Raw genomic sequence first — 27,037 nt, forward strand, 5'->3', positions numbered from 1 at the left:
CTTAACCTGAAGCACCACTTTAGTTAATGGGGCCTCCTGCTGCCGCCGCACCGCTGGAGCACGATTTCTGCTCTCATCCTGAAGCAAAGTTCTTAACCTGAAGCACTATTTCTGGGTTAGCGGAGTCTGTAACTTGAAGCGTCTGTAACCTGAAGCATATGTAACCCAAGGTACCACTGTAGTAGGTAAAAGTCTTGATCAGACCAGGCCCTGAAGTTGTCTTTGCCTCCCATGTATTCATGTTTCTTCTCACATTTTGTGTCTTTTTGGGGTTAGCTTCCCATGTGTTTTCAGACTTGATATGAGGGGTTCCCCCCTCCCCTCCTGATAATAAAATGCAATTGTAGCACCAACTTGTTGAGGAACTTTTGAATGGGACACTGCTGATTGAAGATGAGTATAAGAAGACCATTAGCAAACTCTGCATGTAAGCAGAAACGGGGAAATTGCCTCAGCCATCTTTTCTTAGTGTGGACAATAGAGGAAATTGAGGTTTAGGTATCCTTCCCTTGGTTTCTGCGATATGGGCTGTGAGTGCTGCTGCTTATGCGCTGAAATGGCACCAGAGAAGTATTAGGAGACTCCAGCTGTTCAGGGCCTATGAAAGATCCTAGAGCCCAGAAGGCAATACTGTTTTCGGCTTTGCCTCTATTGTCAGAGCCAAATTATGGGCTCAAGCAGAATCTTAGTACTTCATGCAGCTCAAAAACTAATTTGGAATTGGTATAGAAAAGCAGACGTGCTGAATATATACCTATAGAGCAACTCCTTGCCCTGTAGCCTTTCTGAAGGCAGGGCAATGGCTCACCATTTTTCTATCGGATATGTTGTGCTGAGCTGTAAATATGAGGCAGTCTGCTTTGGTTAAAATTAGGAAATAAAGCCTGTTCCATAAGGGAGCATATGACGAGAATGCACCCTCAGATTGGTACATAACACGTGTGTGTAAAATAATACTCCACAAACAATTATGTGTAAAATAAGAATATTCAATGAACTCTTACTTTCTACATAGGGAAGCAGTGCTTTCTTTTCATGACAGAGATCTTTCAACTGCATAAGTAGGTGTTCCTTTTTTTAAAAAAGTTGTAATTCCTGCTACTTTGAGTCTGACCTGAGAGCGGCAAGGTTGCAAGTCTGATCCCTGTATGGGACAGCTGCATTTTCCTGCATTCCAGGGGGCTGGAATAGAATAGATCATCCTCAGGGTCCCTTCCAACTCTGTGATAGGATATATTACGATATTATATGAAATGAATAAACAGGATATTGTAATGGGACTGGATTGGACTAAATGGGTTCTTCAATGCTAGGACTCTGGTTATAAAAAGAGGCTGCTAAAGAGATCAAACTGGGTTGACAAGCTTAACCTGTCAGATACCATTTATTGGGGGAATAGCAGTTATGACTTAGGTGATGTGTTGCACCACAAACTAAATAGTGGGTGGGGTATCTTTCTCCCTCCCCTCCCCTGGCTGGATGTCATCAAGTTATCTCTGTGTTACAGATAGCAGTGCTAGTCTTGAAACTGGATCTGAAAGCTATCTTTTCCTTACTTGCTTTCTGGAAGAACAGAGAATGGTTTTTGTGCCCCTCCCCTCCTATAAATATGATGAGGAGTTAATGATGCAAATCTTCTCTTTTATGTTCAGCCTGAATTTATGAAACTTTGTATCAGATAACTGCTATCCATATCAGTTGGATTTTATGACTATTGTTTCACTTTTTAACCTAACTGTAAACTGTTTTAGGATTTTTGTAATTTATTATTGTTGATTGTTTTATTGCTTGTAAGCCACCATTGTTGTATTTTATATAGAAAGCTGCTGTAGCCAGTCAGAATGACAATGAATAAATCAACCCCTCCCATTTATTTTAGGCAAGGATACTAGTACCGTTAGAAGTTGTCAAAACATTTAAGCACCTCTACTTAAAAGGCAAAACATATTCAAGGATTGCACAAATGCTGCCAGAACCAAGGCAATAAATCCTAGGTGGTTTTGCTGACTGAGCTTTTAAGATCCCCAGGGGAAATCAAAATCCACCAAAAAGGCGGTGGGGGCTCCATTAATTCTCAGGATAAGAGGCAGGACCCTACTGAGAGGTAAGCTTATTACATGTAGGGAATCTGTTGGGGAGTTGCTTGCCATTCTGCTTCCTAAAGGAAGGAAGAAACAGAAAGCACGGAGGGGTAGTAGATTAGGGAGGAACTTGTGCCTTTACAGCTGTGTGAGAGAAATATGCTACCAAAATCTGCAGAAGGATGGGGTGCAGCTTAGACTGCATCATAAAGTTGACAATATACCTTTAAACGGTGGACACAGTATCTTATTATCATTCTTATTTCCATATATACAAGTCCCACAAGACAGCCAACATGCAGAAAACTTTATTCAAATCAGTGATATTTAACGGCATAAAAATACAGCAACTTTGAAATAAACATTTGTATCCTATTTTAAGATACATCTGTTTAAAGTGCTTTCGATACAAAGTTCTTAACCTGCCAGGGAGGTGCTGGCTTTCTATTTAACCAAACTTCAGGCAGATCGGGACATGGTCAGGAAGATTTAGCCGGTAGTGCAGCAAATCTTTTTAATTACTCAGACCTGTGGATTAACCAAGCAAGACAGGTAATGAAATAGCACTGTTACTGATAGCACCTTTAGTTGAACAACCAGATCAAGAGCACTGGGAATCGTTTCAACAACCAAAGACAACACAGGGTATCTAAATTGCATACATAGAACAGTGGTATTCAGCTATGTTTTATTCAGAATCAACCTACTAAAATTAAAGCACCTAGTTTTGCCATGTTTGTTAATTTCAGTGGGTCCACTCTAAGTAAACCTAAGTTGAATACCACCCTTAGTTTAGTAGTCGTTTCCTATTCCCACAAAAAAACTGGGAATCACAGTTCTATGAAGGGGCTATACTACTAACAGAACTTTCAGCATTATTTTTAAAATCCCCAGAATCCTCTGAGGATATCAGGATAGTTAAACTGGCATAAAATGTTAAGTACATACGTTCATCACATGTAGCAATATCTACATGTGATACCCAAATACTGTATGTTGACATCCACACCAAATTCTAAATAAGTTGTTCCTCACACCTTTAAAAGACAGTACTTTCACATGTCTCACTGCTCTAAGCTCATCTATTCCTGGCAAATAGCAGTAAATTATTGTTTTTCCTATTCTGTCAAGATGCTACAGTTTTATAGTTAAAGGCTGTGAGCTGAACATTTTAACTCCATATTTCCTACACACAACATGCATTTTTATCACATGCTTTTTCAGATATGGTAACACCAGTGGCAGATTTATCATTATTTCCTTAAAAGCAGATTTTGGGATAAAGAGCTACTGCTGATTTATCCCTCCCTCCTTTCACAAGTGCTGAAAAGACACTCACTGATTTAGATTTTGTAGTTCCCGTGGTAAGTCACAGCCAATGTACGCTCCATTTGTCAAACTGTATTCCAATAGAGCACTAAAGCAGGCATCCTGAACAAATAACCAAAATAAAAAGATTGTTAACAACTGCAGAATTTATGAATATGAATTTTAACAAAATTAATCCTGCAACCAATTTATAATTTTACAGTATTTGAAAACAGCATGCCTAAAGATGAATATCTTTAGAACATTCTTGGCAGCTGACTTTCACATAAAACTGTTGTTAGGAAACGTAGGATGCTACTGTATGAGCTGGACTGCAGCAAACATTCTAACACAGCCTTGTGTTTAAACTTGCTTGCTAGTACACTACCAGGAATTTCATGTGGACAAGTGAGAAGGCTCAGCAAGAAGGGATGGTTTCTTTGGGTAGTCTATTTTTTTATGAGCATGTTACTTTTAAAAGGTAAAGGTAAAGGACCCCTGACAGTTATGTCCAGTCGCAGATGACTCTGGGGTTGCGGCACGCATCTCACTTTACAGGCTGAGGGAGCCGGCGTTTGTCCGCAGACATTTTTTTCAGGTCACGTGGCCAGCATGACTAATCCGCTTCTGGCGAAACCAGAGCAGCGCACGGAAACACCGTTTACCTTCCTGCCAGAGCGGTACCTATTTATCTACTTGCACTTTTTGGTGAGCTTTCGAACTGCTAGGTTGGCAGAAGCTGGGACCGAGCAACGGGAGCTCACCCCGGTGCGGGGATTGGAACTGCCGACCTTCTGGTCGACAAGCCCAAGAGGCTAAGTGGTTTAGACCACTACCCTATACAAACAGCTATTAAAGTGAGGTGTTTGAAGTGTTTATTATGTGTGGGGTTTCTTAGCTTATGTGATTTAGCCATATTTATATTTTAACTTGTTTTAATTTATGTTTCCATTGTTGTAGCTTTAAGCTTGCAACTTACTACAAAAGTTACAAATATGAAATACAGTGGTACCTCGCAAGACGAAATTAATCCGTTCCGTGAGGCTCTTCGTATAGCGTTTTTTTCGTCTTGCGAAGCAAGCCCATTGACAGCTTAGCGGATTAGCGCTATTAGCGGCTTTTAGCGATCAGCTGTTAAGCGGCTTAGGAAAAGGGGGGAAAAAGGGAAAAAAAACCGCAGGAACTCGCAAGACATTTTCGTCTTGCGAAGCAAGCCCATAGGGAAATTAGTTTTGCGAAGCGCCTCCAAAACGGAAAACCCTTTCATCTAGCAGGTTTTCCGTCTTGCGACGTGTTCGTCTTGCGGGGCACCACTGTACACCAAGAATGAAAACCACTCATCATTAATATTTATGCCATAATGGAAACTTCCTTTCTTCTTAGCTAATGCTTTATTGAATCATATTAATCATTTTGAAGGACGATTTTTGATATTTTCTGATATTTTGAATTACTATGACTTTACTGAATTGATAAATTTGTTGCTGTTTGCTTTATTTAAACGTTTTTGTGTTTGATAATATAGTGATTGTAATGTTGTTGTTGTTTCAGTGCTTTTGTGGTCACTGCTTTGAGCTCAACATTTGTTGTTGGAAATGCGGAATAGAAATATTAAATCAAAATCAAATCAAACGATTGTGTTACATTTCTACTGAAAAATCTGGGTTCTTTTGGCTTCAGTCAAGAAATTATTGTTGCATCCCAGGCTGTTCCATCTTCAACATAGCCATGGCTGAATTCACCACATATTCAATATCATCATAACCCTTTTCACTCTCTCATGGGTTAATATTGCCTGAAATAGAAAAGCTGGAACACATAAGCAGGTGTGAATGTATTCTAAATGAAAAGCCCTTGCATATAACCTTTACAGTAGTTATACTACAGATAGCCACAGGCAACCTGCCATTCCGCTCTGAAATTAACAGTTTTAACTGAAGCAAGCATGAATTCAACATTTTGCATTGGCAGATAGCAAGCAAGCAAGCCTTACTCTGACAAGCACATGAGGATTCCCCACTATAATGAGCAATGCCTTGGGTCTGGTAATTGCCACATTAAAGCGCTTTGAATTAGTAAGGAAACCTAAGAGTTGTTTTTCATCAGCAAATGAAGTTTCGTTTGACCGAACCTGGAAGAAAGCAGAAACATTAAATCCTGCAAAGGTAATTCTACAGAAGTTATATGTTTGTGTGCGCGTCCATCTATACACCCACACACATACTCTATGCAAGGTCCAACTATGTTGTCTTGTGTTAGGAGGCAACCCTAAGAGATGTTGTACCACCACAATGCATTAGCTGTGCAACTTCTGAGACTGCTGTGATTGGATGGAGCAGTTGCAGCAGGTCCCAGCTAGAAGTTCAAAAGTCTATAATGCTCATTCCATAACTACTGGAGGGGATCTAGGATGCAAGGGCCTATGATTACAGCGTGCGTGACGGACAGCAGAGCCAGACCAGTCGGGTGATACAGTCCCTCAGAAATCCCAACAGAGTGCTGGAGCCTCTCTCTGCTTGGCTACCAAGACGGCTAGTGGAGCAGTACTTTGGGAGAATAAAAAGAGCATTTTCAGAGGGAGAAAGTTAGATGGGGACAGAGAGAGGGCTTGGTTTGAGATGGAAGATAGGGATTAGGAGAGGATTTGACTGAGGGAGAACTAGTTCTGATCTGAGTGGAACATCCACATTGAGGAGACTATCCATAGGAACAGGAAAGTGCCTCGCGGCTTAGACAGGAAGACCAGGTTGAGTGGGGAAGGTATACAGACAGGAGTTAACTGGAGGGCTGAGTGTGAGCCAGGAGAGGTAGAAGCTGTGGGAATATAGATTACCTGGGTCTCATTCTGGCCAGGAGCAGAGAGATCTTCTAGAAGGAAAAGACTCCCAAAACCAGTTAAAAGGGGTGTAGTGATCCCCAGGGTCTGTTACACTATTTGGAAATGCCTCAGGCAGGAGTAGGGTTGTTAAGAGGTTGGGTAACTGACAAAAAGTGCCCTTTGCTCGTGAACCAAAATATTAAGCTGTGAAGAAAGCTGTGCTGTGTCAAAAGTATTTTACTCTAATACCTGTCATAACTAAGTAAGGGCGTGAGAGTGAAATAACAGAAACTGAGTTAAGCATTTTAGCATCTCTTCAAGAAAACTGAACATCTACTGGAAGTGTAAATCCTGATTTTTAGCAACTGACGTTTAAGAAAAGTTGTGCATTTACTACTTTAATGCCTCTGACATCTTAAACTTAGCGTAATTAACAAGTTAACTGTTTCCTGAAAGAACACAACTCCAGACCCATCCTTGTTTTACCAACTTTGTTTTGCAAATAAAACCTTTCTAATTTGTTCAATTTCTGCCTAAGACTCCAAATCACTTACGTTTTCTCTCAAACAAGAATTCCAAAAGATAACATGTGGTAATTTAGAAATTTAATTAATGGTTGTACCATGCAGTAGGTTTGCTACAGGTTTAATTGAGGCAGTTAGCAATGGGATCTGCTAGGTTTAATTGGAGCTAGCAGTAGATCTGTTACAATAACACGGCTGCCATTTTTAAAAATATAACAGAGCACAATCCTGTTCTCCCAAGCACAAGTTCTGCCCTGGCCAGTGTGAGCTGCCAATGCTTTGGACTGTGGATTCACTCTCCAGCTCTGCCCAGCTGCACACTTTCCTGGGAGTAAGCATCACTGAACAAGTGGGAGTTATTTCTGAGCAAACCTGCAGAGGACTACAATGTCTGAACATGCCTATCTAAACTCTCTGCTGATCATTAAGAGTAATGCCACCTATTTTTGCATTGTTTTGTTGCTTCCACTCGCAGCTCTTGAGAATGTGACCAACACTTGGGTGTTTCAGACACACAAATAGCATCTCACTACATACTGTTGATAGGATGATCACTAGGAATTCTTGCCCTTGAAACTCCTCTACAGAGCCCACTTTGATGTCCGCTAAATCCACACTGCGCAAGAGAATTCTGATTTTTTCTACCTAAAGCAGAGACAGTATGACAATTACATTTCAGTTATGGCATTCAACACAGCTGGCATTCAACAGATGAGCAAGAAATTCAGTTCCTGAAATCCAACTCTGAATATGGACCACAGGCCAAAAAAGGTTAACCTTCCCGGAGCTAAACACGTAACGTAAAGGAGAACTGTAAATTTAGATGGCTTTTTGTGAAAATATCCTGTTGCCTATGTAATGCTTTACTAACTTTGGATTAAGATCCACCATCACTTAAATCCACTTTTGCATCTTTCAACATTATAAGCTATATGTGTGATGTAGTAAAGAATATACATATTGCCTTGGGTCTCAACAAGGCTTCTGCAAATGAAAAGTCTTCTTTATGTTCATGGAGGAGATTGAGATCCAGGAAATGATCCTGCTGGTAGAAGAAGATAAATTTGGGAAGTGGCAAAAGTTAGCACACATTGTGAAGTAGATCTATCAAATTTTCAGTTTCTCAAATAATATGCGAACCAAAACACTGCAATCCTTCAAAACGTGCAGTACTCCAACTCTGTAGTGGGTACACAAACATGCACCTTAGGGGAAGTGTGCCTAAAAATGCATTTATTAGAGAAAATAACACATGCAAATGCACTACAGGAGGGCAAATTGCTTGCAAAAATCAGCATGTGAGACAAAAATGTGTATATTAGTCAAAATAAATAATAATAATAATAATAATAATAATAATAATAATAATAATAATAATTATTATTATTATTATTTATTATTTATACCCCGCCCATCTGGCTGGGCTTCCCCAGCCACTCTGGGCGGCTTCCAAAAAAATATATTAAAATACTGTACTACATCAAAACAGGGCTGCCTTCAGATGTCTTCTATAAGTCTGGTAGTTGTTGTTCTCTTTGACATCTGGTGGGAGGGCATTCCACAGGGAGGGCGCCACTACTGAGAAGGCCCTCTGCCTGGTTCCCTGTAACTTGGCTTCTCACTGTGAGGGAACCGCCAGAAGGCCCTCGGTGCTGGACCTCAGTGTCCGGGTAGAACGATGGGGGTGGAGATGCTCCTTCAGATATACTGGACCGAGGCCGTTTAGGGCTTTAAAGGTCAGCACCAACACTTTGAATTGTGCTCGGAAACGTACTGGGAGCCAATGTAGGTCTTTCAAGACCAGTGTTATATGGTCTTGCTGGCCGCTCCCAGTCACCAGTCTAGCTGCCGCATTCTGGATTAGTTGTAGTTTCCGGGTCACCTTCAAAGGTAGCCCCAACGTAGAGTGCATTGCAGTAGTCCAAGCGGGAGATAACCAGAGCATGCACCACTCTGGCGAGACAGTCCGCAGGCAGATAGGGTCTCAGCCTACGTACCAGATGGAGCTGGTAAACAGCTGCCCTGGACACAGATTTGACCTGTGCCTCCATGGACAGCTGTGAGTCCAAAATGACTCCCAGGCTGCGCACCTGGTCCTTCAGGGGCACAGTTACCTCATTCAGGACCAGGGAATCCTCCACACCTGCCCACTTCCTGTCCCCCCAAAACAGTACTTCTGTCTTGTCAGGATTCAACCTCAATCTGTTAGCCGCCATCCATCCTCCAACCGCCTCCAGACACTCACATAGGACCTTCACCGACTTCACTGGTTCTGATTTAAAAGAGAGGTAGAGCTGGGTATCATCCGCATACTGATGAACACCCAGCCCAAACCCCCTGATGATCTCTCCCAGTGGCTGCATGTAGATGTTGAAAAGCATGGGGGAGAGGATAGAACCCTGAGGCACCCCACAAGTGAGAGCCCAGGGGTCTGAACACTCATCCCCCACCACCACTTTCTGAACACGGCCCAGGAGGAAGCAGCGGAACCACTGTATCACAGTGCCCCCAGCTCCCAGCCCCGCAAGACGGTCCAGAAGGATGAACTCTAAAATTCTTTTGAATTCTCATGGGGACTTTTTGTTGGATGAGCAAATCACAATTTGATGAGGAAATGTTGAACTTAAATACTAGAAAAATAAGAAACCGAAAGAAACCAAAATTGACAAGATTCACCCATCTCTAACGTACACTTTGTTGTCTGGGGGAAATATTCTAATAACTTCAGCAATCTTAGTAGACTTATGTCCCCAGCCAGATGAGTTATAAATAGCAAATGTGATGAAGATGATGATGATTGAGATGTACCTTCTAACTGTTTTTTTAATAGTTGTGACTGCCATCCTACGACATGGCTTTTAGAACCTCTTAGGGTAAGTTTACAATACCACCCCAGGTAACAACCAAAACATGTACCAATAACATTCCGTACAAAAAGAAAACGAAGAACAGGCAAAAAACAAAGAATAGCATAGGTGCAATAGAAACCCACAGCATGAAGCCATACCTGCTTTTGATAAGGTGTAATCACTCCAATATCTTTCTGTGACACTGAATGGTAGATGCTTTTAGCAACAAGGCAACAATAAAACATTACTTGGACTGCTTCTGTAGGATTGAACCAAGAAGGATTGTAGCCTTCACGTGTTTCAGTGCCCTGGCAATTGGGAGGTGGGAAAAGAAAACCGTCAACAATGCACTTTATATTTATTTTTCTGAATGTCTGATAGCCTGTTTTATTCTCATGATAACCATTTTGATAATAAAAGTGACTTTAATGTGGTTATCACCAAACAAATGCACTTTCATATTAATTAATTAATTGATCAATCAATCAATCAATCAATCAAGGCATTATTATTATTATTATTTACTAGAAAAAGTCAATTATTTCAACAAAATTGGAATCTTTTTGTTTTTACTTAAAAATCTCTCAAAATCTTTCTTCAATTTCTAAGCATTTCGTTTACTTGATTTAGGGGGGCAGCTGCCCTCCCCAGCTATGGCCATACCTAGACCCTAAGTTTTGCCAACCTCTCTTTGGATACAAACATGTTTTACGTACTCTCATTCCATGAAAAACCAGGGGGAAACCTTTCCTTGGCAGCTTGTTCCATCCCAACAAAGAGTTTGTCACAGAAGGATCAGCACACACTTCCAACTCCTTATGGTAAAAGAGTCTAGATGGCAATGTGAGCAGTGCAGCATGTGACCTGTAATTCTTCACAAGCTTTGTAATCTGCAAGCAAAGAAAGTAAAATCCAAAACAGGGGGCAAAAATTATTATCTGAAGCAAACGCTTATTGGTACATGGGGCCAGTTTTGCCACGTTTCAAAGAATGTCACTTCCTGATGGACTTCACTGGGAATATGTCTTGTAGTTTTAGATGTAAGGTAAGGTAAAGGAGCCCTGGAGGGCTAAGTCCAGTCAAAGGCGACTATGGGGTGTGCTGCTCATCTCGCTTCAGGCCGAGGGAGCTGGCGTTTGTCCACAGCTTTCTGTCATGCGACTAAACTGCTTCTGGCACAATAGAGCACCATGATGAGTGCCAGAGCATACAGAAATGCTGTTTACTTTCCCACCACAGTGGTAAATATTTATCTACTCACACTGGTGTGCTTTCGAACTGCTAGGTTGGCAGAAGCTGGGACAGAGCAATGGGAGCTCGCCCCATCGCATGGATTCAAACTGCTGGCCTTCTGATCAGCAAGCCCAAAAGGCTCAGTGGTTTAGACCACAGTGCCACCCACGTCCCTAGTTTAGATGTACAGATTGGCTCAGTTTGTGTTGATCTTTGCCAGCCCATGTATTAAGACTGGAACAGGAGCTGTGCAGGCCACATTCTTCGCAGAGAGAAGAAACTTGAGTTCCCCAAGACAAATTCCATCAATGCCCCCAATCGTACACGATGGCACTGACTCACTAGGCTGGGGAGCCCCAAATGTTTCCAACCTTAAAGATGTGATGCTACTTGCCGATGACACTTGTTTGAAAAGGCTACTGGAGTCAATGATATAATTTGTACTGTATTTTAGATCTGCTATATAATATCTGTTGAGAGGTGAAGAAATTGCCTAGAAGACAGCAGCTTGCATTTAATGAAGAGATACAAGATTATATACTATACATCAGAGTGGAGAATCTTTTTCAGGTCAAGGCTGCGTTTCATCTGGGCAGCCTTCTGGGGTCATGTGCTAGTGGTGGTCAGGGCCAGAGGCAAAAGTGGGAGGGGCAAGAAATATGAATTTTATCTTCGGGCAGTGTGCTAGTTTCGATACACCTGCAGACACCACCACCTATAAATATAAGCAAGTATTATGGGGGTGGCAAGTTCTGATGAAACATGGTTTTATCTGGTATTCATAACTGTAATGGTTATAGGGGTTGCTCGTGCGTAAGTTGCCGCCACTCCTGGCTAGGTTGCCTGGTTAAACCTTTTCTGTATGGACAGCCCTTCACTTCGTGGCTGTTTCAGTCGCAGTTTCAGAATCCATCAGTGGGCGTTTCTTGAACCTCTTCCAGCAAAGAAGTTCTTTGACGCCAAGTCTCCGCCTACTCTCCCTGCGCGGAAGTCTTCTGCGCAGGGTGGGTGTGGGCAGCGGAGGACCCGTTCTCCCCCCTCTGGTCTCCGGCGAGGAGTCCTGGAGCCCCCTCGCCGATTCCCCCATCTGCCCCCCTTTATCCCTGGTGTTACGCTGATTTCCTTCCCCAGCCGATGAGCTGCCTCTCTCCCTGCTGGGCCCTTCTCCAGCATCGCTTTGGAGCCTTGCCTCCGCCTCTAGCTCCAATGGCAGTTCCCTGACAATAACATTTGCTTTGTATTCTATCGGTATCAGCAAAACTACTGGTTGACTGCTGTACTGAATAACTTCAGAGACTGAGCGGTTAACATCATTCCCCAACTAACTTACCAATAGAGGATTGTATGATTCAGTAGCACCAAAAGCCTCCTCATCTCTCTGATATAGAGGGCGACTCATCAGTCTCTCCAGCAGGGAAATGTGCAATCCATAAACTGAAGCAAGCCTGGATTTTATTACTGGACCTAGCTGCATCGGATCACCTGAAAGGACTATCTGTAAATACAATTGTTTATTATTATTATTATTATTATTATTATTATTATTATTATTATTATTATTATTATTATTATTATTATTTAAAAAAGGGAAACTTAAAATCAAGTTCTAATGTAACTTTTTCATGCAATGTATTTACAAAACATGTTCAGGGGATCTTGGAGTAGTGTGCCATCAACATGCAGGTGACTTCCAGCTCACTCTGCTTTTAAAGCTGCCCAAGGAGGACCTGATGATGCCCCAAACAGATACCTGGAGTCAGTAATGGGCTGTAGGAAGGCTAGCAAAGTGAGGCTAAATACAGATTTTTTAAAAAGAGGTGCTGTTGATGAATGGTCTATCAGTCTAGGGAAGTGGTATTCAGTCTGCTCTAGATCCCCACTCCTCTCTTAAGGCCAGCGTTCACAGTTGGAGAGGGGTGGGGGGGGTACTGTGTGGTCCAGCACTGCTGCTAGATGCTAAGGTGGGCAGCAAAAGCTTGCAATGGTTTCTATCAGCTCTGGTTGGTGAGAGCTAAATGGGCCAGATTGAAAGGCACAGCTAGACTGGATTTGAAAGGCACAGCTAGACTGATTTACTGCAATGCACTGCATATACAGTATGGCACATTCGGAAACTACAGCTGGTCTAAAACACGACAGCTGGACTATTAAGTGGGAATGAACTCTCTGAGCACATCATGCCAGTATTAAGTGTGCTACACTGGCTAGTGGGACAGTATTTTGTTTCCATACTCAAGTGCTGGTTTTCACCTTTAAAGCCCTAAATGGCATGAGTCCCAAGTAACTGAAGTACCACCCTTCTTCAAATTAACCTGCTGAGCAGTTAAGATCTTTGACTGAAGCCATTCTCTTGGGTACTCACATATTCTGAAATTAGATGGGTGGCTACTAGAGGGGTTTTTTTTCCTTTTTTCCAGTGATGGCTTCCAATTATGAATTTCCATTATTGAGCATATGGTTCTAGGAAGCACCAGGCAGTCCTTCAGGCTTAGTGGAATAACTGAGTTTATGGGTATTGGTTTCTCCCTAAATCTGAATTAATTGTTTTAATGTCTACTGGTTTCAAGATTTTACTGCTGTATTGTACTGCCTATTGCTGCTATGTTATTGTTTTGACAGCCACCTAGAAACGTTTGCAAAAAGGCAGCATTTGTTAAATGGGTCCACAATTCTCCTGCCTACAGTTAAGTCACTGAAATCTTCTGTCTGGGTGCTATGTAAAGATATATCGAGAACAATAATGTGCAATATGGAAGAAGAGCCAGTTCAGTCATTCCTCCTGCTCATTCCTCCTTTCCCAGCCCTTCTCAAGAATTCCTCTCTTCCTTTTGTTTTCTTAGCTGGAGATGCTGGAATAAACATGAACATTAATTTGTGACCATGTGGCATATTACCTTACTAAGCTTTAACAGTGTTTGATAACTACAATATTGCAACAAGATGACAATTAAAAATCAAGCACATTGCCATTTAGAGCATGTTCACACTATCAAATCTTGTCTTAAGAAGCATGAGATTCATGCATCCCCTTTGCTCCTGTTTTTGCCAGCAAATAAGCCTGGAAGTCACAATCAAGCTTTGCAGCTTGAGCAAAGGAAGAAATGACGTAGTTGCATGCAGCGAGTGCTTTTGTATAAGCACATCCTTAATATCATATGCACCAGCAGCATATGACAAAATCTTCCAAAAATGTTATATTTTCTTCTTTCTAGAAACTTTATTTCACGACTCTCAAAGGAAAGGAAAGAGGCTCAACCCAACGAAGGCAGTAGAAACGTACACACCTGCCCACTGACTTCTGAAATCAGCCCCAGTGGAATGAGGCTTTCTGGTTCACTGGCCTGTCCTGCTTCATCCAAAAATGCATGTGTAAAGTGTCCAAGCCTAGAGTTAATAGAACAAAAGTTGAAATTGCTGGCTTGTTGCATGTTCTGCCATCCTGTGCTGGTACCAAGCAATTATTTAAAAAAACAGAAATACAATACTTGTGAATGAATAGTGTTTCAATCCAGTTAAAGCCTTTGATTATCAATTTGTACAAGATTCAACAGGCTGCCTTGGGGCTGCTTCCCATGTTACAATAAAGTGAATATACATAATCACCTAACATGCTGATATGTGAACAAACTGTGGAAGACTTGAGGCTTGTGCAATCCCTTCTTTTGCTCCTTTACAATCCGTGGAGCTCATGTGCTCCCCTCTCCTCCTCTTTCACATTCATGAAGAAATGGGAAAACTTTTGCCAGGAGAAGCAGTGGGCGACAAGGTCACTCAGTGAGTTTCATGGAATTTTTTGATAGTTAAAACGACACATTAAAACATTCAATGACTCATTATGAATAAAGACCACAGAATGATGGTTGTTTTTGAATTTCCTCATTTTTCTTGGTTCAGGTGACTACCTTGGTGCATCTTTACACCCCTGTCTTGTTCTGAATGTTTCACAAAAACATGCATTTGCAATACCTTATTCCTATTTGGTAGAACATTCCTGCGCTGCTGCATGTCACTATAATGATCCTGAATCGAGATGCTTTCCAAATGTCTTCTCCGTCTTTGCTGTAAAGCTTTATCACATCACTGAGAGTCTATCAACACAAAACCAGCAATTGGGCATTAAGTATTTTTATCACAGGGTAAATGTACAGCTTATAGCTCATGTACACAGAAGGCAGTACAGTAAGCCTGCAACCTACGTACATTTAACTTGTGAGCATTCACCTTTATGTGAGTGGCAAAAAAATCTTTAAAAGGGGGCAGGTTTCTGTGAAAAATGACTTTGGCAATCCTACCTGCAGTTGCACTCAATGGGTTTTGACTATATGCAATTTTGGATTTAGGCGCAATCCCTGGAAGGTAACCCCTGTGTAAGTTGCGGACTTACTGTATGCCAAAACCAAAGGAGAGGCCAATAATTTGTGTTTGTTTCTGTGAAGTTTTACTGACTGCGAGTCAACAATTCTGAACTATATGGGACCAAATGTCTTGACTCCATATAAGGCAGCTTTCTATGTTGCTAAGCATTGCTCAGTACAAATAAAGGGAGAAAAACAGCAATGAATTCATACTAAACAAACTCATTGTACATAGCCAATGCTGAGCTTTTAAATGCATGATCTACCTCATAATGCAATTAAGATACAATGAAGTCACATAGGGTACATCAAGCTTTTAAATAAAATTTACCTCTTCATTTCTGCTGGAAGCGTTAACTCTAACCATAACTCCTGGCTTTAACAAGTTGCTGTCATGAAGTCGTGAACAAACTAGATCTGATGCACTGTTTGATGGCGCACAGACCAGTATTCGGCTGTCTGGTATGGTGTAATGTATCTAAAGTTTTAATTAAAAATAAATAAATCACAAATTGTTAAAAATACTGAACAGGGTTTTTTTTTGCTATTTTTTATTTATTCATAAGTCAGCTGCCATTTAATAAACAAAGACCAACATTTGTAATAGTGATTTCCCCCTATTCACTCAAGTTCCAAAATCCATGTTATTATGAAATCTTCTTGAAGAGGGACAAAGATAGGAATAATGCTGCCTTCAAAATATCTCCGTTATCCACCAATTACAGCTGCATTCACATGCCATGGTAAATCACAGTTAACGGTTCACTGTGAATGCATATATGGTTCCTGCTTCGTTCCTCCCTTAGTATGAGCAACAAAGCATGATCTTTGGCTTAGCATTGCGTCCAACCTGGGAATTGTGGTTTGCTTTGTAGCTTACTGTTCACACTTGTGCTAGGGGAGATGCAAAGCACAAGCAATCTCTACATCCAAAGCAAACCATTAACTATGGGTTACCATGGCTTAGGAATACTGGCTACGCATCAAATTAGGGTTTTCCCTTTTTATATTGATCCGCCATAAAAGGTTTCCATTCTGAAACACATGAAGTTGCACCCCTTCAATACATCAGAGCAACATCACTGTGATGAGTCTCACGCCCAGATGATTACAGTGTAGACAGGGCAGGTCATGCTATCCGCAAATCAGAAATTACTTGTGGTCGAACTCTATTGCAGACAATGCCTTGGTTTTCTCTTTCTACCTTCTCAAGCAATGGGAATGCACCTCAAAACTAATTCATTGTTAGACAAATCAAGTACCTTGATTTTCGAACAGCTTAGTTCTCAAACATTTTGGCCCCTAAACGCTACAAACCCGGAAGTGATGTTCCGGTTTGCGAATTATTTTTGGAAGCCGAACGTCTGTCGGGGATTCCGATTGGCTGCAGGAGTTTCTTGCAGCCAATAAGAAGCCACACTGAATATTTTGGAAGTCAAACGGATTCCATTCGACTTCCAAGGTACGACTGTAGCTGACAAAGTTAAAATTCTTTAAAGTGGCAGTGTTGAAACCCAAATATATTGTTGCTAACTGTTACCTGCAAAATTGCTTCAATCACTGTGACAGTTTTCCCAGTTCCTGGTGGTCCAAAGAGAATGTAAGGAGTTGGACGACATTCACCACTAAGAATCCTTTTCACTGCTAGTTTCTGATGCTCATTCAGCATGGGATTGAAGAAGTCACAGTTTCTTCTGCTGGATACTGAAGTTCCATTTACTACATTCAAAATTGTGTATATTAAAAAGTGTTTTTCTCTGGCTTGCAAATAATTTTAAAAAGTCAGTATTTAAAAGGGTTTTCTATTATTTACAATATTCTTATACTAACGTGTTTGTGTGGCAATAGTCACAACGTCAGAAATGATAGCTCCCTCGTCTTTTGGCATCCTTCTTTCATTGCCATTTTGTACCCTCTTATCCTGCAAGTAGCAAAAGAGAAGAGCCAACAGTATTTAAATATACAGTATTAAAAAAAAAATAGTAGCATCTGTTCAAATTTTAGAATTGATAATTCTATGCAAGTCATGACTTAATAATTTCAGGCACAGCTTATTCCTGTGTAAATTCCAAAGAGACTTCAAACAGTTTGCATATACAACACTGCTTGGAAAAACATTTGAAAAATGTTTGAAAAAGAGTTCTTAAAATGTGAAGAGAGAAGACAATGCACTTTTCTCCTCATGCTGTCCCTGACTTAATTAAACTCATTGGGAGGAAGAGAGAGATTAGTTGCTTAATTTGGAAGAGGGGAAAGATGTCCATGCTTAACCTTCAGATACAGCCACTCTGGGCCTTTTCCATTCTGGTAAGCAAAGTTTAAAGTTTATGATGGAAGGAAAAAAACAGGGCTTGAAAAGCCAACAAAGATTTAACAGAAATTCTCCAGAGCTGTAGAGGCCAGACAGTGCATGCAGCTACCAAGCTTACTCATGCAGCTATTCAAAAGAGCTATGCAAACATGCAGCCAAACTCCAGGTTTCTCTGTTTTGAATATGTTTCCCACCAGGGATTTAGGAGTATAGCACACCAACTCTGCCAACCCCAGTCTGAGCAATGTTTACGGAAGAGTGTTCGGTGTACTTGGATGCAACAATGCAAAAAGACCGCTGGGATGAAGGGGTATGGAAAAGGATTTGCTTGGTAGGCTGGACCCGGAGGTCCCTGCCACCCTCACTTTGATAGGTGGGTGGGGCTTAATTTAAATTCAACCCCCCCCACTTGTGACAGGGATTGGTTTCACTTGGGAGCGGATCCCAGTGGCACTTGCACCAAAATTTAAGAAGTGTGGAGTGCAACCCCTGCTTGCAGAGGAATTGGAAGTGCACACTAACACTCTTGAATATTCCTTTGCAGCTGTGGCCTTACCCGCCCCACACCTGACATCAGGCGTGCGTGGAAACAGCTTCATAGGTCAAATTAGGACTACTGGCCTGGGGGCCGGAGGTTCCCTATGGCTGCTCTAGCATAAGAGGAATCTGCATCCGTTTCCTTTGGCAGCTCCTCTCTTTGGTACTCATCTATAGGGGAAACTACAATGGAGGCATTATAAAGGGCAGAAAACATAGGTGGTGAAGATGGGAAGTTGCTATGGAGAAAAACATGTATGAGTCATTAACTTCACAGTTCTTCAGTTCGCATTTTCAAGACAGAACAAACTATAGTATCGAACATCCCAAATGACATTCTGACGTTAATATCCAAGTATGTTGGCAGGTAGACTATTTATAGTGGCAAAGGAACAAAATAAGGTACTCTTATACATCTTAACTTTACAGACTGCCACACCATTTGGTAGTAAATAGCTTATTGTAAAGCAGATAATAAACGGATGGCAAAGGCATACCTCATCTTCTTCTGTGATGTTTTGCTTTTGTGCATCGGAAAGACATTCTGAATCACACCACTGCTTGACAACTTGTGGAGATTGCACAGTGACCTGATATGGAAACAAAACTTGGGAAAGAACAGGAAGGAGAGAGAAAGGGGAAGGTGTATAATTCTGAATAAGAATTTGATTCGCTGAATTGCTTAATAGAAACTGACAGCAGAGGATGTCAACAGGATTTATTCTTGCAGTCTTTTAAGGATCAGAATTTCAATAGTGTCTTCCCTCAGCTTAACCCTTTTTCAGCTGAAGTAGCCTGCAGGGACGGGGGAATCAAAGTTACGAAGTCAGCAAAAATTCAAACAGTAACACTCTCTCCAAAGTGTGTTAGTTACTCCCCTGTGGACACAAAGACTTGCAACTTCAAACCTCAACTCCAGTTCTACACCCAAAAAACTGCCCCTAGACACATCAGTATACCTGAAAGAGTGTCTCCACCCCCATCGTTCTGCCCGGACACTGAGGTCCAGTGCCTAGGGCCTTCTGGCGGTTCCCTCACTGCAAGAAGCAAAGCTACAGGGAACCAGGAAGAGGGCCTTTTTGGTAGTTGCACCCGCTCTGTGGAACACCCTCCCACCAGATGTCAACGAGATAAACAACTACCTGACATTTAGAAGACATCTGAAGGCAGCCCTGTTCAGGGAAGCTTTCAATGTGTGAGATTTTAATGTATTTTTAATCTCTGTTGGAAGCTGCCCAGAGTGGCTGGGGAATACCCAGCCAGATGGGTGGGGTACAATTAATTAATTAATTAATTAATTAATTAATTAATTGTACCCCACCCATCTGGCTATTAGCCATCTGGATATTAACGTCAGAATGTCATTTGGGATGTTCGATACTATAGTTTGTTCTGTCTTGAAAATGCGAACTGAAGAACTGTGAAGTTAATGACTCATACATGTTTTTCTCCATAGCAACTTCCCATCTTCACCACCTATGTTTTCTGCCCTTTATAATGCCTCCATTGTAGTTTCCCCTATAGATGAGTACCAAAGAGAGGAGCTGCCAAAGGAAACGGATGCAGATTCCTCTTATGCTAGAGTAGCAGCAGCGTATGGTAATGTAGGAAAACTGATCTGATATGTGAGATGACACAAATATCCCACCTTTTTGTCCTAAATGTATGGCTTGTTCTACTGCAAAATGGCATCTTCGGCTGGTGGTCCTGTCAACAGATCAGATTACTAGTAAAAGACAATGGTATCCATAATCAATATACGTGAGATACCTAATATACTTTAGGGCTGCTGTGATATTTACAATAAGAAAATACTAGTTTCATAAGCTAGCTAGTTCTGTTAAGTCAATGCAAATTAACACCTATGAAAAACTGTGACTCTGAAATATATTATTCAGCACTTCCCTAGTTGCGTGAAGAATGTGTGCCCTTTTGCTTCATAATGAATTGAAATACAATTTTAAGAAAAAGCATACCTGCTAACAGTAAATTCCACATCCATAGGTTCAGAATTATATGCCTGTTCGAACTCTGGGTTAAGCTTCAGAGTAACCTCTTCATCATGAATCTGCATACAGAAAGGAAAAAAGACCACAAACAATTATTTATTATGTTGTAGCACTGACAGAACTCTTAACATGGTATGATGACGATGATAAACATAAATAATTATTTGTACCCCACCTATCTGACTGGGTCGCTCCAGCCACTCTGGGTGGCTTCCAATATATATATATAATACAGGGCTACCTTCAGATGTCTTCTAAAGGTTATATAGTTAGTCATCTCCTTGACATCTGATGGGAGGGTGCTCTATGCTGACAGTAACTTTTAAGAAAAATGTTTTAACAGAAATTGCATTTAACTGTTGAAATTCAGAGATTAGAAGCACTGAACATATCTAAGAACTTAGATATAAAATAATTCCAAGGAATACCAGTAACAAAGTATTTCTTGTACTTTTGTTTCCTTTCAAAATCTTAGGCTGTCATGCTATAAATGCTTACCTGGGGGTAGGTCCCACTTACTTCTCAGTAAACATGGATAGGGCATCAGTGTTAAAAAAACCGAAACAGGACAAAAGCCAAATAAAGCAAAAGATATGGGGAGCTTACCTCAGTGACAAATGCAATGTAGTGGACTATGGGCTCTGAATAATCTTGGGTCTTCAATATTACTCTGTCACCTGAATTAGAAGATATAAATTATTTCATTGGTCTTGTACAAATTATAGCAATTAGGTGGCTATCCTGTACACAGGAGACTGAAAGAAAAGATCTATTACTGAGAATGATCAGCGTAGTGCCTTTGTGAAATACAGTGGTACCTTGGGTTACATACGCTTCAGGTTACAGACTCCGCCAACCCAGAAATAGTACCTCGGGTTAAGAACTTTGCTTCAGGATGAGAACAGAAATTGTGCTCCAGTGGCGCGGCAGCAGCAGGAGGCCCCATTAAGTACTTAACATGAGGTACCACTGTAACATCTTTATGAAAGATTGTTAGGATTTGTGATTTTATAACCCAGCTACAGTGGTACCTCTAGTTACGAACTTAATTCGTTCCGGAGGTCCGTTCTTAACCTGAAACTGTTCTTAACTAGAGGCGTGCTTTCGCTAATGGGGCCTCTTGCTGCCACAGCGCCGCCAACACACGATTTCGGTTCTCATCCTGGGGCAAAGTTCTCAACTCGAGGTAACTCTTCCAGGTTTGCGGAGTTTGTAACCTGAAGCGTTTGTAACCTGAGGCATTTGTAACTCAAGGTACCACTGTATTTGTCAGGACTTTAAGGACACTGCTATGGAGCTTTATATACCCTACTTATTCTGCTGTTTCTGAATTTTTCTGTCATATTGGGAAATAAATGAAAACAGGCGATACATATCTGAGATCTCTGATGAAAGGAGATGCACTTTAAAATTAAAAAGGGTTTATGTTTATATGTATATTTTCTGTAGGTTTTTGGTTAAAAAAGATGTAAGAAACAAAAGTACTTTACTAGGTCTGAGCCCTGCCAAAAGGTATTGGCAGGACCACTTAATGCTGTTCAGATCAGTGTTCTGCTGACAGGGCAATATCAACACTGTGTTTAAGACAATAGAAAATTCCACACCTATACATAAAGAAGGGCGGCCCTCTGCAACTCCTGGCACCCGAAGTACCAACAAATTTCCATTCCTTTCCAAGGTGACTCCACACATAGATAATTCTTTGATTTCCATCTCTTCATAGATTTCCTCCAGCCACAGCAGAGCAGAAAATTTTGCTTTATAATTAGCTAGAGTCAGGGCCTGAAAAGAAAGAAGCTTTATATCGCATCATTTATATATTACAGAACCACAAGAGCCCTCAAATACCAATGAAGGGCTGTGGAGCTGTGAACTCAATGTAAGAAAACATTGCTTTTGAGGAAGTCACAACACACATCAATTCTGCAAGCACTTCTCAAAGTCTCTTTATTTAGCACATCTATATTCCCTTCCGTTCATCATGGAAGTCAAGGAAGTATTTATAGAGAATCCAAGGCAGTCCAACAGCCAAGTACTGACTGGGCACAACAAGTTTAAGACGTCCACTGTATAACAAATGGGGGCAAGCTGGTCATTTAATGCTGGGGCGGGCAGAAAGTCGATCTGATCTACTGCTATATCTCTGGGTGATTTGCAGTAGATCAGCAAGGATTTCTGGCTCAATATTGTTTAACAATAGCAACAAACATCCCCCTTCCCAAAAACTCCTCTACTGAAATGAATAAAGCTTGAAGAAACTAAGAACACAATGAAAACACGTATTTATAGGCAATTATAGCCCACCCTTCAGCTGCCTCTGAGCTATGTATGTTATCTATGTTACAGCAGTATCATCCTACCTCTCCAAGACTTGGTTGAAAAATCAGTATGTCCATTTTCTTTTCCACACATCTCCTTAATAGATCTGGAATAGGGTACTGGGGAAGGAAACTTGGTAGTTGTCTCCTTGAGATTCTAAGGCACCAGAAGTTAATAAACAGTAGTTTACTGTCAGGATACAAAATCAATTCTTACATATTCAAAGTTGGCCAGTAAGGATGGGATTTCATTTAGCAAATTAAGAAAACTTTTATCAGCCACAAAATGCATAGGGACTAGAGACTGACTTGACAAAATGCAAGGCACTGATCAGCCAGCTGAACTGCTAGATTTTAAATTTTAAACATTTTAGATTAGTTGGTTCCTGTAGACCTTATCAGTAAACATGCAACATCCATGTTAAAGAGCTACCTTGGTCATCCCGTTACCACAAGGACTTCCACTAGCCCCAAATGACTTCCCCTTCATATTTCAACCACCATCATTTGCTCTGGAAGGCACATGGCCCTTCGAAGATCGAACATAATATGTCAGAGTAAATACATTTAAATATTGGGAAATCTGTTGCTAAGACAGATCTGTATCATGTCCAGTGCTGTTAATATGGATTTGCAACATGTCTGGTGGTCCTTTTCTAAAATTCAACTTAAGTGGGAACAACAGTTGATTGAGAAACTGCTTCTCTTCCCATGGGGAAGGATGGAAGATTAAAGAACTCAAGAGTGCTAAAATGGTTAAAACTGACAGATGTAGTTTCCTGAATAAATGGACAGCTAGAACAAACACCCTAGGTAGCATCCTTTTACAGTGGTGCCTCGCAAGACGAAATTAATTCGTTCCGCAAGTCTCTTCGTCTTGCGGTTTTTTCGTCTTGCGATGCACTGTTTCCCATAGGAATGCATTGAAAATCAATTAATGCGTTCCTAGGGAAACCGCCTTCAGACCAGGTCCGGGGACAGTCTGTCCCCCGACCTCTTCTGAAGGCTGGGGGGGGGGACAAGGGCTTTTCTTCCCACTGCCAGCCTTCAGAAGGCTGTTCTGAAGGCTGGCGGTGGGAAGAAAAGCCCTTCTTCCCACCTCCCGCCCCGCAAGCTCCGGGGACAGGAGGGCTTTGCTGCCGACCGCCAGCATTTTAAAAGCCCCTGCTGTCCCGGGGCGATTTTAAAATGCTGGCGGGCGGGAGCGAAGTCTCCGCTGCCCCGAGGAGATTTTAAAATGCTGGGGGTCGGCAGCGAACGCTTCGCTCCCGCCCGCCAGCATTTTAAGATCGCCCGGGGCAGCGAAGAAGTCTCCGCTGTCCCGGGAAGGCAGGCGGGGGGAGCAAAGACTTTTGCCCCCGCCTGCCTTCAGAAGAGGTCCAGGACCTCGTTCCGATGCCTGGCGGCGGGGGGAGAGGTTCCCGCCCCACCGCCCGGCATCGGGGCATCGTTCCGATGCCCGGCGGCGGGGTGCGAGGTTCCCGCCCCCCCCGCCCCGCTTCGGAGCAGCGTTCCGAAGCCGGGCGGCTGGGGCAGGTGTTCCCGCCCCCCGCCCCGCTTCGGAGCAGCGTTCCGAAGCGGGGCGGCAGGGGCAGGTGTTCCCGCCCCCCCCGCCCCGCTTCGGAGCAGCGTTCCGAAGAGGGGCGGCTGGGGCAGGTGTTCCCGCCCCCCCGCCCCGCTTCGGAGCAGCGTTCCGAAGCGGGGCGGCTGGGGCAGGTGTTCCCGCCCCCCCGCCCCGCTTCGGAGCAGCGTTCCGAAGCGGGGCGGCTGGGGCAGGTGTTCCCGCCCCCCCGCCCCGCTTCGGAGCAGCGTTCCGAAGCGGGGCGGCTGGGGCAGGTGTTCCCGCCCCCCCGCCCCGCTTCGGAGCAGCGTTCCGAAGCGGGGCGGCTGGGGCAGGTGTTCCCGCCCCCCCGCCCCGCTTCGGAGCAGCGTTCCGAAGCCGGGCGGCTGGGGCAGGTGTTCCCGCCCCCCCGCCCCGCTTCGGAGCAGCGTTCCGAAGCGGGGTGGCTGGGGCAGGTGTTCCTGCCCCCCCGCCCCGCTTCGGAGCAGCGTTCCGAAGCCGGGCGGTGGGGGCAGGTGTTCCCTCCCCCCCGCCCGGCTTCGGCGCACCGGGAGAAGCGATCTCCCCGCAGCCCCTTGCTTCAAAAGAGGTCCGGGCGCAGCGGGGAAGAAGCGCTGCGCTTCCCGCTGCCCCCGGACCTCTTTTGAAGCAAGGGGCTGCGGGGAGATCGCTTTTCCCCGCAAACCCTTGCTTCAAAAGAGGTCCGGGGGCAGCGCGAAGCGCTTCCCGCTGTCCCCGGACCTGGGGCTGCGGGGAGAAGATCGCTTCTCCCCGCTGCCCCTTGCTTCAAAAGAGAAGACCCGCTGTCCCCTGGGCTAGCTTCGTTTTGCGAAGCAAGCCCATAGGGAAATTCGTCTTGCGAGGCAACTCGAAAACGAAAAAACCTTTCGTTTTGCGAGTTTTTCGTCTCGCGAGGCGTTCGTCTTGCGGGGTACCACTGTATTGTAGTTTAGAATAAAGATTAGGTCATAGGAATATTAAAAATCCCATTGTATTTATCTAATCAATTCTCTGTCATTAAAGAAAAATTATGGAGATTGAAGATTTGTTGCTGTCCACTTCCAGCCGCATTTCAAGGTGCTGGTTTTATCTTGAAAACCGTAAATGAATTGGCCCACAAAAGTAAAGGACATTATCTTCTCTACTACAAGCTCCAGCCTCAATTTTCTGTTTGCCAAGCTAAGCTAATGGCCACAAGGAACAGGGATCTACCAGGTAATGAAGTCAATGAGACTTTAAGATTTTATGTGTATACTTCAGGATGCTGCCTCTGCATGTGCTGCTCGCCAACCCCCCCATCAACCCCTTCACGCTTTCTTTAACCCCCTATCCCCTCCAGCCCCCCCCCCCAATTCCAAGAATTCCGTTGCTGCCACTCACAGAGTGGGAAAGGAAGAGGAGAGTGTCTTTTCCCCCTTTACCCCATGCTGCTAAAATAAGAAAGTGTGTATTCTGAAATGCATGCTTCCTTTTGACTGCAGTGGATGAAGGGATGGCAGCTCTTCCAGCTCTACAATTCTATAGTTCCTGCTAGCCAGTTCGCTCAGCTGGACCACCTGCCCATGTGTCTGCCCGCTTGCTTGGACTCTGGGCTTTCCTTGCTCTGTTGTGAATACATGCAAGAGGCAGCAGTGATGACAACAGAGGGAACATGGGAAGGTCTCCCTTGCTCTGCTGGCCTGCTCCCTTTGCCCCATTACTGTCACACTGGAGCTCACATGGCTGCCAGTACAACTTTAAATTACAGAATTATTCCACAACAACAAAGATAGATACAACAAAATGTATATAACCCCACCCAATTATTATTATTTTTCAATTAAAAAAATCTAAAGGCTTGCTTAAGCAGATTATCATGGTGTTCTTGGCAGTACCTTTTCAATTCTGGTAAAACTATTGTTGCCTTGTCGTTACGAGAGTCCAAAGTGATTTGACGTTTTCGTTGGGAAAAAGGCTGAGTGGCTGCTATTAATAACTCCTCTTCTGTTTCTATAGTTGCTTCAATGTAGCGACCGATAACACAGTCAGAAAAGCAGAGCAACAAGAGGTCTTTGCAGCGGCCAGGGTTCCTTTAAAGGCACAAAAGCAAGGCAAAACTTTCATTAAAAAACCTAAATGAGACAATGCCTATAGAAAAGTTGTCTTTTACTCTGTGCTATAAATGCGAACAAGAGAACCAAACAAAGAGTATCTGAGCAGTTTTCCGCTTCTTTGGTGGACAGCAGAGCTTGAGGTGGGAAGGTGAACACAGGAGTGAAAGATGAAAATGGTGTGTACAGAGATGTATGGGGCAAAGCTGTGAATGAGACAGTCAACTTTTCATTGTTGACTGCAAACTGTTGGACCTGGAAGGTGCAAAATTAGAGCTAGTCATCATCAAACATGACAGTGAAACAGGTTCCAGTGACTGAAACAGAAAGCACTCTCTCTTTCTCTCTGAATGAACGTAGCCAAGTGTATAAGAAAACACAAATACAGTGGTGCCTCGCAAGACGAAATTAATTCGTTCCGCAAGTCTTTTCGTCTTGCGAGTTTTTCGTCTTGCGAAGCACGGTTTCCCATAGGAATGCATTGAAAATCAATCAATGCGTTCCTATGGAAACCGCCTTCAGACCAGGTCCGGGGACAGTCTGTCCCCCGACCTCTTCTGAAGGCCGGCGGGGGGCAAAAGTCTTTGCTCCCCCCCCCGCCTGCCTTCCCGGGACAGCGGAGACTTCTCCGCTGTCCTGGGGCGATTTAAAAGCCCCCGGGAAGGCAGGCAGGGGGGACCTCTTCTGAAGGCGGGTGGGGGGCAAAGGTCTTTGCTCCCCCCCGCCTGCCTTCAAAAGCCATCCGGGATAGCGGGAAGCGCTTCCCTGCTATCCCGGACTGCTTTTAGAATGCTAGCGGTGGGGAGCAAAGCCTTTCGGCCCCCGCCGGCCTTCCTGGACTTCTTCTGAAGGCCGGAGGGGGGGGGGAAGGCTTTGCTCCCCACCGCCAGCATTTAAAAGAGGTCCCCGGAGATTTCCCTATGGGCTTTCTTCTTGCGAAGCAAGCCCATAGGGAAATTCGTTTTGCGAAGCGCCTCCAAAACGGAAAACCCTTTCGTCTAGCGGGCTTTTCATCTTGCGAGGCGTTCGTCTTGCGGGGCACC

At 43.2% G+C, this 27,037-nt stretch overlaps 1 protein-coding gene across 2 annotated transcripts in view; it reads right to left on the bottom strand.

Moving 5' to 3' along the window:
- Positions 1-1,034: 1,034 nt before the first annotated feature.
- Positions 1,035-27,037, bottom strand: part of MOV10L1 (Mov10 like RNA helicase 1) — a 44,862-nt gene continuing 18,859 nt past the window's right edge. Inside the window, exons 9-27 of one of the 2 annotated variants that reach the window (XM_081927634.1) lie at positions 25,779-25,973; positions 22,386-22,500; positions 21,630-21,807; positions 20,632-20,702; positions 19,993-20,084; positions 19,665-19,723; positions 18,514-18,623; positions 16,999-17,089; positions 16,709-16,887; positions 15,500-15,646; positions 14,780-14,901; positions 14,098-14,197; positions 12,144-12,308; positions 10,297-10,470; positions 9,739-9,888; positions 7,269-7,376; positions 5,383-5,520; positions 3,421-3,512; positions 1,035-1,221 (exon numbers count right to left, since the gene is read on the bottom strand). In XM_081927634.1, the coding sequence (XP_081783760.1) occupies positions 1,050-1,221; positions 3,421-3,512; positions 5,383-5,520; positions 7,269-7,376; positions 9,739-9,888; positions 10,297-10,470; positions 12,144-12,308; positions 14,098-14,197; positions 14,780-14,901; positions 15,500-15,646; positions 16,709-16,887; positions 16,999-17,089; positions 18,514-18,623; positions 19,665-19,723; positions 19,993-20,084; positions 20,632-20,702; positions 21,630-21,807; positions 22,386-22,500; positions 25,779-25,973 (2,458 nt within the window). In that variant the 3' untranslated portion in view covers positions 1,035-1,049. Of the gene's footprint in view, positions 1,222-2,373; positions 2,610-3,420; positions 3,513-5,382; positions 5,521-7,268; positions 7,377-9,738; positions 9,889-10,296; positions 10,471-12,143; positions 12,309-14,097; positions 14,198-14,779; positions 14,902-15,499; positions 15,647-16,708; positions 16,888-16,998; positions 17,090-18,513; positions 18,624-19,664; positions 19,724-19,992; positions 20,085-20,631; positions 20,703-21,629; positions 21,808-22,385; positions 22,501-25,778; positions 25,974-27,037 lie in introns of those variants that run through there. The other variant, XM_081927635.1, reaches the window with a different exon arrangement.

The sequence above is a fragment of the Podarcis melisellensis genome, assembly GCF_964234715.1.
Source record: "Podarcis melisellensis genome assembly, chromosome: 10".
In the NCBI taxonomy this organism is placed as follows: domain Eukaryota; kingdom Metazoa; phylum Chordata; class Lepidosauria; order Squamata; family Lacertidae; genus Podarcis; species Podarcis melisellensis.